The sequence below is a fragment of the Myxocyprinus asiaticus genome, chromosome 32, assembly GCF_019703515.2.
Source record: "Myxocyprinus asiaticus isolate MX2 ecotype Aquarium Trade chromosome 32, UBuf_Myxa_2, whole genome shotgun sequence".
Classification (NCBI taxonomy): Eukaryota; Metazoa; Chordata; class Actinopteri; order Cypriniformes; family Catostomidae; genus Myxocyprinus; species Myxocyprinus asiaticus.
The window spans coordinates 34,313,604-34,330,263 of NC_059375.1; the positions used below are offsets into that span (position 1 = coordinate 34,313,604).

Here is a 16,660-nt window from a genome sequence, read left to right on the forward strand (position 1 = left end):
TGTGGCTAGTGGTGTTCCAAAGTCACTAACCAAAATCCTCCACCCCACAAAAGGTGATAAAGGTAACTGAAGACTTGAACTCCATGCATTTGTTTTGACATTTTATTTAAACGAGAATGAAATGAGTTCAGGCCTAATGATTTAAGTCCTATCTTGGAATATCGGAAAGCAAACATGACCAGTCAGAACAGGAGTATGATGAAACAGGAGAAAAACTTTGTCAATAATTTGTCCATTATTCATGGAAGTCCAGACTTCAAACCCCTTCATTCCAAATTGTACAGGACTTGCCCTTAAGAAAGTTTACCTTTGTTCTTCCATTATTTAACTGTGGTGTTTGTAATAATAAGGCCATAACCACTGGTAAGACCATCGATGGCTCCTTATAACCATGCTTAGGTCAGTGTAGATAGTCTTACTTAAACAATAGAATTTGTTATAAAAAAACTGATAGCCTAAACACATTTAGATTAGAAACTTTAACTACAACTGTCTGTCATAATACAAGTTAGTGCTAATACAGTAAATAATGTGATACATATTAGTAAGGGTGATGATGTGTAGATTGAAATACATGCCACAGTTGTTTCCCCCTTTTCCTCATCAGTGCTGTTTAATGTTGAGGCTGTCTAGCCGTTTGAGATGTTTGACTTCCTTCAAAGAACTATAATGTAGAACAATCTGTGTAACATTTCTAATGAGCCACATAAGTTTTGTGATCTGCGCCGCAATATTGAGGAAAGCCTGGTTGAATCTAGCATGTGATCAGCTCTACGCTATCCACTCACACGAAAACCACGCTTCAGTCGTGTCATGCAAAAGATGCGCTTGCGTTTCAGACGAAAATAATATTTAGTGCTTATAAGGCTCTGAATGCAAGATGTATATCATTTTAATTTGCTTCGGTGGCCTGACATTCACAAAATATTCAGTGCAGGAAAAACCCTAAAAATCTTCACCCGCCAAAGTTGCTTGTAAGAGTGATGGAGTTATCCACCGCAGGGTGTTATGTAATGGGCGGGTGTTAATGTCAAGCCCTGCATTTTCCTCTATAGAAAGTTTCCCTGCTATAGTTTACTGCCACATTTTAAAACCAGAAATGTGAAAATTGCTTCATTTTAATTTTAAGGTTAAATATAACCCAGAATTTCTTAATTCTCTCCGCTAGTCTATTACCACATTATTTGCAGTGCAAAACTGCAATTTAGAGGATGATCAAGACAAATATAGAATCTCACCACCGTAATCTTTTGTGTTTTGTTCATCAGAGGGCTGTTGTAAAAGCTATATCTATCTCATACTTTGCCATTTCCTTCTTCCGTCCCACTATCCTAACCCGGGTGCCCACTCAAACCACTCTGCTAGTTGGCATGCATGACAGTAGTATGTTTGTCTTGCCAGTATCCATTCATAACAGCCATGACAGAAATTGACTTCTCTTTAATCACATTATATCCATGATGGCATTAGCCCACGGACTGAAATGAGTGGGGCTGAGCCAAAATATTGCCACATAAGCAAATCACACTTGGGTTAGAGACAAAGATGTTCGAGCCCTGTGGGTATATCTTTTAATGGACACACTGTATTTGTTCAGATTTTCACACTGGGGTAACACAGACAAGTTCACACAGTTCAAATAAACAAATATTAGGTGCTTTGCTAAATGATCCTTTTCATAGAAGTAATTTGGTGGTAATTAGTGGCATTGACTTTAGGCAAGCAAGCATCACTATTACTAATGCTTCTCATATTTGAGGCACTGTTTGTGCTATGGACATGAATGACATCACATAGTCCAGTAGTTTATTTAAGAGAGGTGTGCTGTTATTAAGTGGTTGGACCAACAGCAGACAATAAAACAGGCACAAAACACAAAAACAAAACCTTAGACTTGCTTTGAAGGAGGGACCTGAGCTATATCTAGAGATCAGAATATCACAAAGACTTGGGGTTGTGCTCTTTTAACTTGGGTCAGTAAGCAACCATCAAGAACACCCTAGAAACACCTTAGCAACTGTAATGCACCATTTAGAACACTTTAGCAACCTCATAATAATGTCCTGACAACAATATGACTTGGAAAGAAAAGGTGAGAATTCTAGAATGAGTCTGTAAGAGAAAGTGGAATGATTTGAGATACGTGCGAGTTTGAGAGAGAACGAGATAATTGGGATATTCTTCCTCCTAGCATCTCTTCTGTGACATTTTTTCCGTGATCTTATGGGAGAACAAACCAGCAGGAAGACAAACTCGCACAATCCCATTATACATTATACTCTTAAGCATGTGTGCCAGCACATGCAATTGTTCTGCATCTCGGCCTTATTTGTCATTTTGTCCTTAGACTGGAAATAAAATAGTGATTCAGTTATTTCTCATCTACTTTTCTGTGAATTGATTAAAGTGTTTGGATGGAGGGGGACATAGTGTTCCAGCAGCCAAAAGTAATGAACACTATAGCTGCTTAAAACGCCCCTCTTTTAGTGATCAGATGGTACGATCCAAATGTGCAGAGAATGGGAATGCACAGTAGCAGAGAGTAATGGGGGGGAATTCCGACAGGGCCAAATATGGGCAAGGAAGTCATTCTCTCTCTATTTCACCTCTCTAAGCTGGCTCTGAAGTGGGATGTGCATGGAGTGCTGATGTTCACAGTGAACTCACACACATACCCACGCAGACACACACTTAAGCAGACAAGGGCTCATCTGAGATGGAAATTGTTTGGAAGAGGACTAGGGCAGCTTATAGGAGTGAGGCAGCTGTAACTAAATGTCTTGCAGCATTTGCAGTGGACATGGAAGCTCTTTGTCCATATAGAAAGCCGGAGGCAGCCTCTGCAGAATATTAGTACAGTTACTGATTCTAGATCAGGGCATAATTCTGTCCCTGTTGGTGTTATAATGTAGATGAAATATTAAAACTGATCTGGAGTATTTTTCTTGAAGCTTGGAAGGTGTGTGTGGAGCTACAAAAAAGAGAGAGAGAGAGCTGTCAGTGTGATATGAGTTTGCTTGATTAAACGAGAAGGAAGTCATACATTAAAAAACAATCCTGTAAAAAACATAACCTAGGGAAAATCAATGTGTGTAGGTTATTCATAGAAACATATTTGGTATTAAACCGGTTTAAAATGTCTATATATCTGTTTTAGAGAAAGTGTGTTGTGTGACAGCTGAAATATGTTCTGTTGTGTGTTGCTGTGTGGAAGGTGTCTTTTTTTTTTTTTGCATGTGGAAACATGCGTTTACTTTTGTAATGTGATGTTAGATCGTAAAAAGTGGTCTGTGTGACACAGGGCTAAATGATTAATCTAAATAAAATTTAAATTGCGATATGACGTAGTGTGATTACCAAACCGCTAGGGCTGCGATTTAATTAAATATAGTCTACACACGCTGCTCGCTCTGTTCTCTGTAGTGTATTACACATACTCAAAGCACTATTATATTTACAGTGCTATAGATTCACTAATTGCACATCTGCATAATTCCAAATATGCTTGGCTGCTAAAAGTTACTATCCAAATCTAATGTAACCCTATAATTTTGTGGAATTGTGGATGAGAGCATTTCTCTGCAGTGAATGGTCATTGTCAACTCTACAAACAAACATCTTCCTTCAAAGTTCCGCCAAAAATAAAGGCTTAAGGGTTTAACCGAACCACATAGCTATGCCATATGTAAGTGTAAATTAGTACTTAAAAAAATATAGTATATAAATATGCAACTGTTTTATAATAATAATAATAATAATATACACATGATTTATATATTATATATAACATATTACATATATGTAATTATATGTTATATATATATATAACTTTTATTGGGTTCCAAAAAATAATGCAGAAAAGTGGGATGAGACCTTATCACAAAGTGGACAAAAACAGGTACACGCTAAACAGATACAATCTGAAGGTAATGAGAATCTGTTTCCCCCCCCTCTGTTTTATTTTATTTATTTATTTATTTAGTCAGGTTCTTTTTAAGAGGACTCAAGTGTGTTCTACTGGCAGTAAAGCATGTTTGCTTTTTTAAATGTTAATAATCATATCGCAGTTCAAATTTCAATTGCAATAATTTTCAAAATAATCACAGTTGGGGGGCCTGGGTAGCTCAGCAAGTAAAGACGCTGACTACCACACCTGGAGTTGCAAGTTCAAATCCAGGGCGGGTTGAGTGACTCCAGTCAGGCTTCCTAAGCAACCGATTGGCCCGGATGCTAGGGTGGGTAGAGTCACATTGGGTTAACCTCCTCATGGTCACTATAATCTGGTTCTCGCTCTTGGTTGGGTGCGTGGTGAGTTGTGTTTGGATGCCGCGGAGAACAGCATGAGCCTCCACGTGCTACGTCACCACAGTAATGCGCTAAAAAAAAAAAAAAAAAACTTTTATTGTTACAACAAGCCACGTGATAAGACGCGCAGATTGACTATCTCAACTGAGATTCGTAAAAGAAAAATATGCTACACATTTCTCTGTGAAATCTGTCAACTCCGACTGCCCCAAAAACTGCAGAGTGGAGCCAACTGCAGATGAGTACCGACTGCAAATCGGGTCTAAAATCGGTGTTAGAAGTCGGTAGTGTAATCTAGCCTTTAGAAAAAGTATGTGTACAAGCAAACACATGATTTAAAGTAAGGTAACCTTGAGCTTGCCAACATTTTACGTGTGAATCTGTGCACCCTTAGAGAATGGTGAGCTATGTATACTTGAAGAATACTGGCATCCATTTGTAGCTTTATGTCTTTGGAATTATTTCATTCTGAGTGTGCCATTTAAATAGTTTAAACATTTTTTGTTTTCTTTTATTTCCAGTGAAATAGAAGAGTGTACAGATAATATGGTGAATAAAAATGGAGACTATAATGCATTGCTTTGAAAAGAATGTTGCCTGTTTAAACCAACCCTGGCATTTGGGTTCAAAAACCCACTCAGACACACTGATTTATACACATCATTATCCATTTCCCAACTGAATTGTCCTGAGGCTGCATGGCTCAAGAGTATTACATAACAGTGAACAGCAGGCGCCCTTTTCTGAAGTGTAATTCACATCATTGACCACACAGCTGCTTTCAACCATGTTTTACTGTGTATGTCGAAGACGTAAAGATGACACCAGACACTTTTATGCACCTAGATGACATTAAAGCATACGCTGTCATTGGACTGATACACAGATGCAACAGTTGATTAAAATCTGTCTGATACCACATAGATGCATTACTTTTGCATCACAGGTTTGTGTTTTATATAATGTATGTTTGTAGATACTGATGTACAAGGGTGTGTTTGTGTTTGTGGAAAATGAGGCATGTTTACAACCCTGTTAGGTCAACAAACACTAACCGTTCTCCCTTTCTAAGTGTATTACCATGACAAAGCCAAAAGAGAAAATCTGGTTTAGAGTGAGGACTCCTCACAGCACCAGAGTGTTCATATTCTCAAAAGCTCCTTATTCTTTTATTAAACTGTTTCTCTCATGTAAGACACACTTTCCGCTTTCTCTAGGGTAAAGTTAAATATAACTTGACCTTAACAAAAAGCTTTTCATATCCTCTGATGTTATCAAGTTTATAACTGAATACATTTTTAAACCAAGACAAGAGAAGTCCAACAATGGATTGTTGCTTATTACTTTTTTCTTCTATTAAAGAATACATGCTATCAAATAATATTCATAGTTCCAAACTTGGTACTGTTAAATGTCAGTGCACCTCCATCTAAATCAAAGAAGAACATACAATTCCAAATATTTGTTTCTTGCTGATAGAATATGCATCAGTATAAACTCTTGTACATTATTTAAGGCTATTAATTATTTCCCATTGAACATGCCTGTAATGAAGCACTAAAAAAATTACATGCTAATCTGTGATTCGTTTCTGGCAGAGCCACACTGAGAAGGAAATGACATCCAATCGAGGGTTTGGGTGCTCTCGTTCATGCTTGTTAAACATGGATTGATTGCTTTGAGACTAATCAACGAAAGAGTGTTTTCTCAGTGGACTGTTTTTAATGCTTTTAATGATTAGATGCGGGGTGGACATCGGCTTGGAACTCGTTCATATATAATGCTGATTGCACACTAAGAGGGAGCTCTGTAAAATGTTGGGGACAGGAAAAGTAGCTTGATCATTTTCAGTACTTTCCATGTCCACATATACTAATGATATTTCTTGGCTTACAATGCAGTGCATTCTGAATTTATGAAACTCCCTGATGTTTAGCTATACCTTTTTAAAGGGGACATATTGTGGAAAACATGATTTTCCTTGCACTTTGAATTCGATATACATTAAACGTCAATGTGAACAATGTTGGTATGTGAAGGTTAGCCAATTATAACAGAGGTCAGACTCATTTCCATATTACAGAAGTTTTAAAGGTTCAGGAACGAAAAGAGAGGGTGTAACACAAAACAATACATGCTACAAAAGTGCAGAATATGAGTAGGTTACGTTTTACAATAACTGAGACCCAATTTGACCCGACTTAAACATGATGCTTTAGTATATTAAAAACGACCATTTGTTGGGTCCTGTTGGGCTTGGTTTGAGTAGCAGAACTAATGTAAAGGTCGATTCTGGTAACTCTGGCATGAATACCTGCATTTCACCTCATGCGTGCAATCATGAACGCTTATCTCACAGGAATGTAGTACATGGACTTCTATCACACTATGATTGTGTAATACCTTCCTTGATGAAAACACCCAACCATGCATTTCTCCATCTCTTCACTGGTTTTGTGCCTTTTTCTTTTCTCCTCATCTCCTCTGCTGTTTATTTATATATTTGTTGGTTTTTGTTCTCTATTTCCTGTTATAAGGATTTTATAAGGAAGATTAACACAGCTGGACAGACTCCACTGTATGATTACATGCAGCAGATGATGAATTACATAATGAATGAGTGTGCGCCGAGATGCTTAAATGTTTGATAAGAAATGATGGCGAAAGAAAGACAATGAGGTTTATGAATGATTTCCTTGGGGTTGATTTCATTGCCCCTGCTATTTCTCTTTTTTTCCCTTTGCCTTCCACCTGTTTTCCATGTTTAGCATATTTTGGGTCGTCAGTATGTGGTTTTTGGCTGGCCTTTTTTTTTAATTGTTTTTTTTTACTTTAAGCCCAATTGAAGTTTTTACTAGTGGTTGACTGATATGGTACTTTCCATTAGAGCCCGACCGATATGGGAATTTTGAGACCGATACGATACCGATTTTAGAGGGGGAAAATTCACCGATTACCGAGTGAAAACAGACCATTTCTATGTGGATTGTTCACCGATTTTGCACCTATATGACTATGCAAAGGTACTCAGAAAGCTGCTTTCTTAAATATTTTTATCAAGGAATATTTGACATTTATTATTATACGTTGTCAACAAATTCTAGAAATGAACTCTGAGAAAATAGAGAATAAATTCAAATCAAATAAATAGCTAGATAAACATCAGTACTGTTTAGAATCAGTCAAATGCTGACCATTAAAATAAAGAATAAATACAAATTAAATAAATAGCTAAATAAACAGTAGTACTGTTTAGTATCAGTCAGATGCTGACCATTAAAATAAAGAATAAATAAAAATTTTATAAATAGCTAAATAAACAATAGTACTGTTTAGTATCAGTCAAATGATGACTATTTTAATACTGCCAGTCATTTAGGGGCAGGTTGTAAAACAAGAAGCTTTTACACCTGCCGAGTCAAGAGATAAACAGCGGTAGCAGTGTTACACCGTATTCAGCTATACAAGTTCAGGGGTTCAACAGTGGAAAACCAGACTTTTAAATATTACATTTTATAAATGCAATGACTGGAATTTTTTGGTTGAAGGGGGTACCAAACTGTGAATTCTGAACAAAACAGTTTGGTGAATACATGTTTGCACATTATCTTACACAGCTGACAAGCAATGAAAGTATCTATGTGGTTAGTTAGCTATAAGCTCGTTGTCACGGAGAGTAAAAGATGGACCAGCATTGCATCTCACCAACTAGGTAACAACGTAGTGTGAAATCAACACTCAACAGACACAATCCACCACCGCACTGTTGTCTACTGAGCTGCAAAAATGTTTACCTTTCCATCTGCTACATTACTGACTTCACTGACAAAATATAGCTGGCTAACAGCAAACAGACATGAGTGACATGGTTGTCAGGGACAGGGTCAACGTTATACTAGTTATATTGAAAAGGGAAAATGATGGGGTCATTGTTTATTAACTTTCCAGTATATCTTTTACAAACTAGTTAGCAACTTAACTCCGCCCTGTCTGCAGAGCCACCGTCAGCTCAGAGTCAGCTCTGTAAACAATGGAGTCGGAGCACGCTCTGCTGGACAAACTACGCTATGACACCAATTCTAAAGCATTGTTTTCTGCATTATATGTTCTCAAAAAAAGTTTTCATATCTGCGAATATTGGTAAACATATACGCCGATACCGATATATCGGTGAAAGGCTAATATCGGCCGATAATACTGGCTGACCGATATATCGGTCGGGCACTGCTTTCCATAACCAATACTGATGTTTAAAGAGAGCTGATGGCCAATGCAATATTTCACATTAATCTATACAATATGGTACAATTTATCATTTTATTTCTTATTTTGATATATAATTTATATTAGATTATTTGTTTAGTTATGCTTATTTTTAAATGTAGAAATACTTTCTGAAGTGTCACAAACATAATTTAACAGAATATTTTCTCAATTTAACAAATATTTGAAAACAAATATGTGCTTATCCAATGACAAAGCTGACTGGTGATTTTGGAACTGATGCACTTCTGGCGAATCGAGCATGGATATTGAAATGGACCTTATTTTTATACTAATTCTGTATGCAGCCTCTGAAAGCAACATTTTCCAGTTTTTGGATGAACCCATTGATTCTCAATGTGAAAATGCTCCAGTGAATGTAGGATATTTTAAATGAAAATGAGTAAACAGTCTATGTACGTGGTCATTGTGTTTAACAGCATGCCATTTCACGATAAATCGCTCAAATTTTCAAAAGGGCATATCGAATGAAACTAGAGAATCTTTTGACTTAAACAGGTTTCAATGTAAAAACTAAATTAGATTTCTTACCAGATATAGTTTTGTTGGCGTTTCGTCCCAAAGACAAACGGCATTGTGATCGGCATGTTGTTTGGTCACATGATAACATACGTCGAAAGTTTGACCATTTACTGACAGCACAAAGTCTCTTGAACTGAGATCAGTCAGTTTAAATGAAGATAAATTATGCGTTGCGTATAGCAAAAATCACTTTTTTTGGCTTTGTAAGCCAAAATACAATGTCCACACATGTGGACGTGGGGTCGCATGAGGTTAATATTGACTGATTAATCAGCCTGGATAATATATTGGTCTATCAGTTGTTTGTACACATACATGTAGCCTATTCATTATGATATTTGTTGTGTTCCTAAAACTTTTGCTCTCTTATAACAAAATGATACTTAAGGTTTAAAAAAATAATTAATCCATTGCTGAAGACCTCTAAAGATTAATGGACCATTTTCCCCAAACCACTCATAGCAGCACATACATCAAATCAGTCTGTCCTGGTTTTTACTAAAATCCTGCTTTATTTTAATGGGAACACAGAAAGGGATTTAAGACATTTCCAAGAAATCAGTTTACCGCTGGCCTTAATTAAGCACATAAACAACTTCACTCTCATTCTGTAAAACCTGGAGTGGAATATTTCATATTCACATACAGCTTCATTATCTCTCCATAGCTTTCACTGTATTTTGCATTACACAATGCTTTGTCTTACATCCTCTGTTCTTTTTATCTTTCCTCCACTCTGTCTCCTGCTTTAATCTTTGAACTCTCTCTGATGTTCTCTTCCTCTGTCGCCTTTTTATGCTGCCCTATATTATTTTCCAAGCTGTGATGAAGCCTATAAAATGGTAACAATGTGACTCTGGAGGAGAGGGTCTCAGAGCCGTTCTCAGAACAAATTCATCAAGTCTAGAGAGAGAGTGAGAGAAAGGGAGCGAGAAAGATTTTACTCTTAATGGAACAGTGGAGCTCTCTGAAGAGGACGGGGTCTCTACAATGAGGAGTTTCAGCTGAAATAAATAGATTTTAAAGGGCAGATCTTAATGTTTGATTAGGTGAGTCAGACAGTGGGTAAATCTCAACATACTCCCATAGTCCTGTGCCTACCAGCAACAAAGGAATAGCAAATCCCAGCTGGAATGATGCCCTCCAAGTCCCACTAATGAGATTGATCAAAAAGGTGGGGGGTGCGAGAGCTCTGGCTCCAAATCTCTCTCTCTCTATACATCTTTCTTTGTACAGTAATTGTGCCAAGAAACATTAATTGCATCTCATCTAGAGAAAAACGGATGTATCAGACCAGGCCGATAACTTGGCTGGTATAAGGAAATTTTGAGAGTATTGATGAGTATTGAGTGTTATCAGTTGCTGATCTTCTGCCATTTCCAAAATCTACCAACAGCCTAGTCGATACATAGTGCACAATTTCTGTTTCAAATTTAAATATTCTGTCAAATAAGTTATATTTTAGCAATTAAATGATTTGTAAATAAAATATAAGAAATTTAGTGCTGTCAGTCGACCAAAATGTTTAATTGTGATTTAATCACATAATTTTCAGTTAATGGTGATTAATCACAGATTTTGAAACTGCTGAATTTGACTATATATATATTTTTCCTGTCAAAATGCATTATTTCCTCCTTAAGAAAGAAAACAAAATGTAACAAATGTTTTATTAACATTTTCCAAACAAAGCCTTCTACAGTATAAAGATAGAAATGCACTAAAATAGTACCAATTCAAGTAACATTTCCATAAGTGTAAGTGGTAGGTTGACTAATTGAAAGAACTAGTCCCCATAGGTTGGGTATTCATTGCAATGTGCATTAACCTCTTGAGACCCTAGTATGACTGCTGTGTGCATTTTCCATTCCCCTTTTGATTTGTGACTAGTAGCACCTAATAAACAAGCAAAAAAAAAAAAAAAAAAAAAAAAAAACAGGACTGGAGGCCTTCTCCCAATAATTGGTGCAATGCAGGGACTCACCATCTGCGGAAAATTAGGACAGAGCACGGAGAAAGACAAAGAGCACACACAAGGCCTAATACAGCACATAGTCACCTAATTTTACAATAAAATCATAGACATTCAATGTTTTAGTTCAATGATTAAATGAGGTAGATATGTTGTATGCATTTGTTACTTTTACAAACCATATAAAAACATGGATCATAATAAGATAACTAAAATCTCTCTCATTCAATTAATAATGATTGAATTAAAATATAATCCAATGGTTATAGAATAGTTGATTAATTAATAAAATGCACATTCTCCGGGAGCTGGGCTAAATGAATAATCACTGTTATTGTATTCCTGGCATGGGCCAGACCCTCAGTCACCACTCAGATAACACGTTACTTGCACCTTATTGTAAAAGGAAAATAGAACATTGATTAATTTAATAACAATAAATGAGGATGATAAAAGATGAGATATAACTTGTAAGAGTAAAAGGGAATTGAATATTCACACCTTCAGTTGTATTGCACAAAGATAAAAAAAAAAATTAAACATAAAATGTATATTAAAATGAAGCTAAATGACCTAGAGATGTGCTAGAATTGAAAGTTATTCAAAATAACTAACATGTTTTTTCTGCTTTTGAGGAAATGCGGTGCCAGTGTCCACATATGTAGACATCATGTTTATCAGTGTGCTGGCATGCGAAAAATGAAGCGGCATATCAAACGAAACTAGAGACGCTACTCTTTACAACCAAACAGGTTTCAATGAAAAAACGTAAATATATTTAATACCAGAGGCACTTTTGTTGGCGCTGTGTCCCTAGGAGCGCTTCAAGGAAATCGACGGCATGCTGTTTTGTCACGTGACTTGGTGCGGCAGAAATGACAATCTAGGGTCTTGTGAACAGTATTCAGTCAGTTTTTATTCATTTAAATTATACGCTGCATATAGCGAAGCCAAAATACATTGTCCACGCATGTGGCGTTAAATCTCTTAAACCCTTATCCTCCACAATATTAATCAGCTGACAGGCTGTGGCTGTCCATTTTGGATATGGAATTCACATGGTTCACATTAGGGCATCAAGCTTCACTTTAAATTCCACATTAAAAGTGCTGCAGGCAGTGGCCGTGTTTGGAATGGCAAACTACCCATACTACTCTTACTACTAATGCAATATCTATGTATAAAACAAATAGCAAGAGTAGTAAGTTACTATGCCATTTTGAAAACGACAAGCGTCTTTTTTGCTTTTAGCGCTTGTACTTGTAATCTTGTTCTTTTACTCTTGATGATGTCGCTTCGCTTAAGCCAAGCAGAGTTAAGGGTGTTCCACAGCCTTGGCTAAATGACATCACCCACGCTCTCAGACAAGAGTGTAGAAAAGCAGAGCGCAAGTAGAAAAAAGACAAGCTTCAGGTCTCTTTTTGACATTTTAAAGGTGTGTTTAACAAACTAAGAGCAGTAAAGGAAGCAAAAGCTACGTTTTTCTCTAAAGTAATCTCTGAGAACGCAAATAGATCAAAAGTATTGTTCAGTACAATCAATTCTGTTTTAAAACCTACTAGAAATGCTTTTCTGGACACCGCTCAAGAGACCTGTGACATTTTTAAACTTTTTACTCAGAAAAGTGAGCAGATTAAATGTGCTATTGTACCTTCACAATTTGATCAACCACTAATACCTTCCCCGTCCAGCTCCCTGACTCACTTTCAACCAGTTACGTCAGCACAGTTAGCAGATGTAGTCTCCAAAATGAAGTGTTCCAGTTACAAGCTGGATATTCTTTCTCTGCGCCTTCTTAAAGATGTTTTCATTACTATCAGTTCCAGTGTGACAGCTATAATTAACAGCTCCTTAGCAAATGGAGTTGTTCCAAGCAGTTTTAAACATGCAATTCTACATCCTTTGTTAAAAAAATTTGTTTTGGATTCAGCAATACACAACAATTATAGACCAATTTCCAAATTGCCTTTTATTTCCAAGATTTTGGAGAGAGTTTTTTATTCGCAACTCTACTCCTATCTAAATACATTTAACATTTTAGATACATTTCAGTCTGGCTTCAGACCCTTGCACAGCACCGAATCTGCATTGCTGAAGGTCACTATCGATATTTTTCTCTCCATGGATTCAGGTTCACCTGTTGTATTAGTTTTATTAGATCTCAGTGCTGCGTTTGACACTATCAACCATAATATTCTTCTCAATCATCTTGAGTGTATGGTTGGCAACCAGGGTATGGTCCTCCAGTGGTTTGCCTCCTATCTAAAAGAAAGAACATTTTCGGTAAATTTAGGGAATTTTTCCTCTACATCAGCTCAATTACCGTGAGGTATCCCTCAAGGGTCGATTTTAGGACCCTTGCTATTTTCCCTGTATATGCCTTCTCTGTGCTCTATTTTACAGAAGTACAGCATATCTTATCACTGACGATTCTCAGTTTTATTTCCCAGTGAGTGTAAACAAGAAGTGTTCATTTGACAATGCCCTAAATTGCTTCAAAGATAATTAGCAAACAATTTTTTACAATTAAATGAAAGCAAAAGTGTTCTGGTTTTAGGTTCCTCCATGTCCTCCTTACCTGGCCTGGTTGCCCAGTTAGGTCCTCTGTCGTCAAATGTACAAGATCATGTGAGGAGACTTGGAGTGATTTTAGACTCCTCATTACTTTTCATTAAGCACATCAGTGCTGTTGTCAAGGGTAGCTTTTTCCACCTGAGATCTATCGCTGAAGTAAAACATTTTCTTTCCCATAAAGACCTGGAAATTGTGATCCACTCACTAATTTCATCAAGGTTAGACTATTGTAACTCATTGTACATTGGTCTCCCTCAAACTGTGTTATCCCGCCTACAGCTGGTTCAAAACACGGCAGCTAGGCTTTTAAAAGGGTCAAGAAAGAGGGATCAGATTTCCCCTGTTTTAGCATTCCTACACTGGCTTCCCATGAAATTCAGGGTCGATTTTAAAATTCTACTTTGTCTACAAGGCACTCTCTGGTCTCGCACCCCAATATATCAGTGACCTTCTCCCGTACTCCCCCACCAGAATGCTCAGGTCTTCTGATCAGCTTCTTTTGACGGCTCTTCGTTGTCGCTGTAGATCTAAGGGCGATCGTGCCTTTTCTGTAGTGGGTCCTAATCTCTGCAACAGTCTTCCTTTCCATATGAGGTCAGCTTCTTCGTTAGCCATTTTTAAATCTTCTTTGAAAACATATTTTTATTCTTTAGCTTTTGAATAGGTCCTTGAATAGGTTTAACTGGGTAAATACATGTTGCTGTATTTAAAGTTATTTTTTATTATATGTATATGTGTGTGTGTATATATATAATACATGTATATTTGTATATAAATGTGATCTATAAATAAAAGTTGACTTGACTGTGCTACATTGTCCCATTGATTATCTAATTCTTGGTAGCGATGAGTGTGCCTGCTAACAGGAAACCAATGCTGTTGTGCTGACTAAAGCTGTGCTATTTCTATTGCAGTCTATCATGGAGCAGTTCAACCCTTGCTTGAGGAACTTTGTTGCTATGGGGAAGACCTACGAGAAGGCTCTCTCTAGTGAGTACATCAGAGGCTCCTCCATAATCACTCTAGCAGGCAAAGAGCTAGCTATTAAAGCTCTCGTTTCTTTGGGTTGCTTAATCAAGTAATTTACAAATAGAAAATACTTGAAATATTAATGCTTAAGTGCTGCTCCTTGACTTTGTTTGACATATAATAGGATTGCAAACTCTTTGTTGCTTTAAAAGTTCAAGAAAATTTGTTTAAATGTTTGTTGAATGTTTGTTAAGAATCAATGTTTTTGTTTGTGGGGCTAAAGACTTCCCGTTCCTTTGTATTGACTATGCCATAGAATGTTACATGTCAAATTCCATTTGCACCCTGAACCTAACCCCCCCCCCCCCCCCCACCGCCACACAGTTCATGCATGCTGCATCTCAAGAGCTGTCGGATACATGCAACCAATTACACTCGATGATGTATTACTGGTATATGTGTGGACCTGCATGTGTGTTTTGAGATGTTGACTAAGTTTTCTGTGCAAGGACAAGGACATAGGCGTTTTGGAGCAAAAATATGCACTGGGTGGAAGGGAAAGTAAAATGGAACAGAAGACGGCCGTAAATAGGCCAGAGAGAGCTCTGGGAGCAGACACAGTCCCATGGAGGGTGAGAAAAGGGAACAGGAAAGATGTATATTCAGGACATGCATGGTGCGTCATTGCAAAGAGGACAAGAATGGATGAAAAACTGCAATAGGTAAAGGTGCGAGTACAGGTATTCGGTTTTGTAACATTAAAACTCAACACTTAAAGGGAATGTTCACTTAAAAAACGTTTTAAAACCGTATGACTTTCTTCTGTAGAACACAAAGGGAGATGTTATTCAGAATGTTTGCTACAGTCACCACTCACTTTCACTGCATCTTTTTTTATACAATGAATGTGAATTGTGACTGTAGCAAACATTCTGCCCAACATCTCCTTTTGAGTTCCACAAAACAAAGAATGTCAGAAAGGAGGGTGAGTAAATGATGACTGAATTTAAATTTTGGGGTAAAATCAACTAAATGTGATTTTCTGCATTGCCTCATTCTAATTATGCTTTTTCAGAGAATAGTTATTTACTAAAATTAAATCTTTACTCCTAACACATCCCGAAAAAATTTATTTTCCTGACAAATGGACAGTCTTTGAATAGTTGCAATGTAATGTTTTTATATTAATTATAAATGTAATAGTTCTGCTAAATTGTTTGATTTTGATATATAATATTCGCTTGGTTATTGTGTGCAATTCAGCACCATGGACAGAGCAAAGGCTTCCGGACAAGTGCAGCGTCCCTGTAGACTTTGATCACTGTGCCAAGTACTGTAATCATTTCACTCGCCATTTTAGACTTCATCTGACATTTTATGAGGCAGAAAATACAAGGATAAGACCAAAGCTCTGGAGGGTTGACAATGAGAATATATGTATGTGTGTGAGATTGTGAAAGTCTGATGGATAAGGTTAAAAATAGATGCAACCGGACTGGGATTTGCACTCCATCCTTGCAGATCATCTTGGCTGCAGCTCGGGTGGTACAAAGAATCCATCATGGGGATTTTCTGGAGTTGCCAGTTCTTGCTGGCAGAAGAACGGAAACCCCTACATAGTACCCACTAATGACTAATGCAAATGGTGGCTACTGGGCATTTGCAAACTTTGGGTTGTATGTCAAATGCAGAAAGTAGTGTTATATTAAATTATTGATTAATTTGCAAAAAGGAACATGACCTGTAGATTGTCAACAGTATCCTGAGGAAAAGGAGTTTGGAGGTCCATTGGCTGGTGTTTATCACTTTAGATCAGTGACTCCCAGTTATGGTCCTGGACTACAATACGGCACATTTTGGATGCCTTCCTTGTTTGACACACACATTTCAAAGCATCAAGCTGATTAGCCTAGTTTAATCAAATGTGTAAGGTAAGGGAGACCAGGATTGGGGAAACACTGCAATAGATGATTGATTTAAGATGTCTTGCTAAGCAGTTGGAAATAATAGGGAGAAGTTGTCTTGGTTTATTCA

The 16,660-nt window shown here is 37.1% G+C and overlaps 1 protein-coding gene across 7 annotated transcripts in view; it reads left to right on the forward strand.

Annotated features, from left to right (window-relative positions):
* baiap2b (BAR/IMD domain containing adaptor protein 2b) overlaps window positions 1-16,660 on the forward strand; it is a 95,401-nt gene that overhangs the window by 12,615 nt on the left and 66,126 nt on the right. For all 7 annotated transcript variants that reach the window (XM_051668013.1, XM_051668006.1, XM_051668008.1 and 4 more), the window contains exon 2: window positions 14,572-14,647. In XM_051668013.1, coding sequence (XP_051523973.1) covers window positions 14,572-14,647 — 76 coding nt within the window. The remainder of the gene's footprint in view (window positions 1-14,571; window positions 14,648-16,660) is intronic.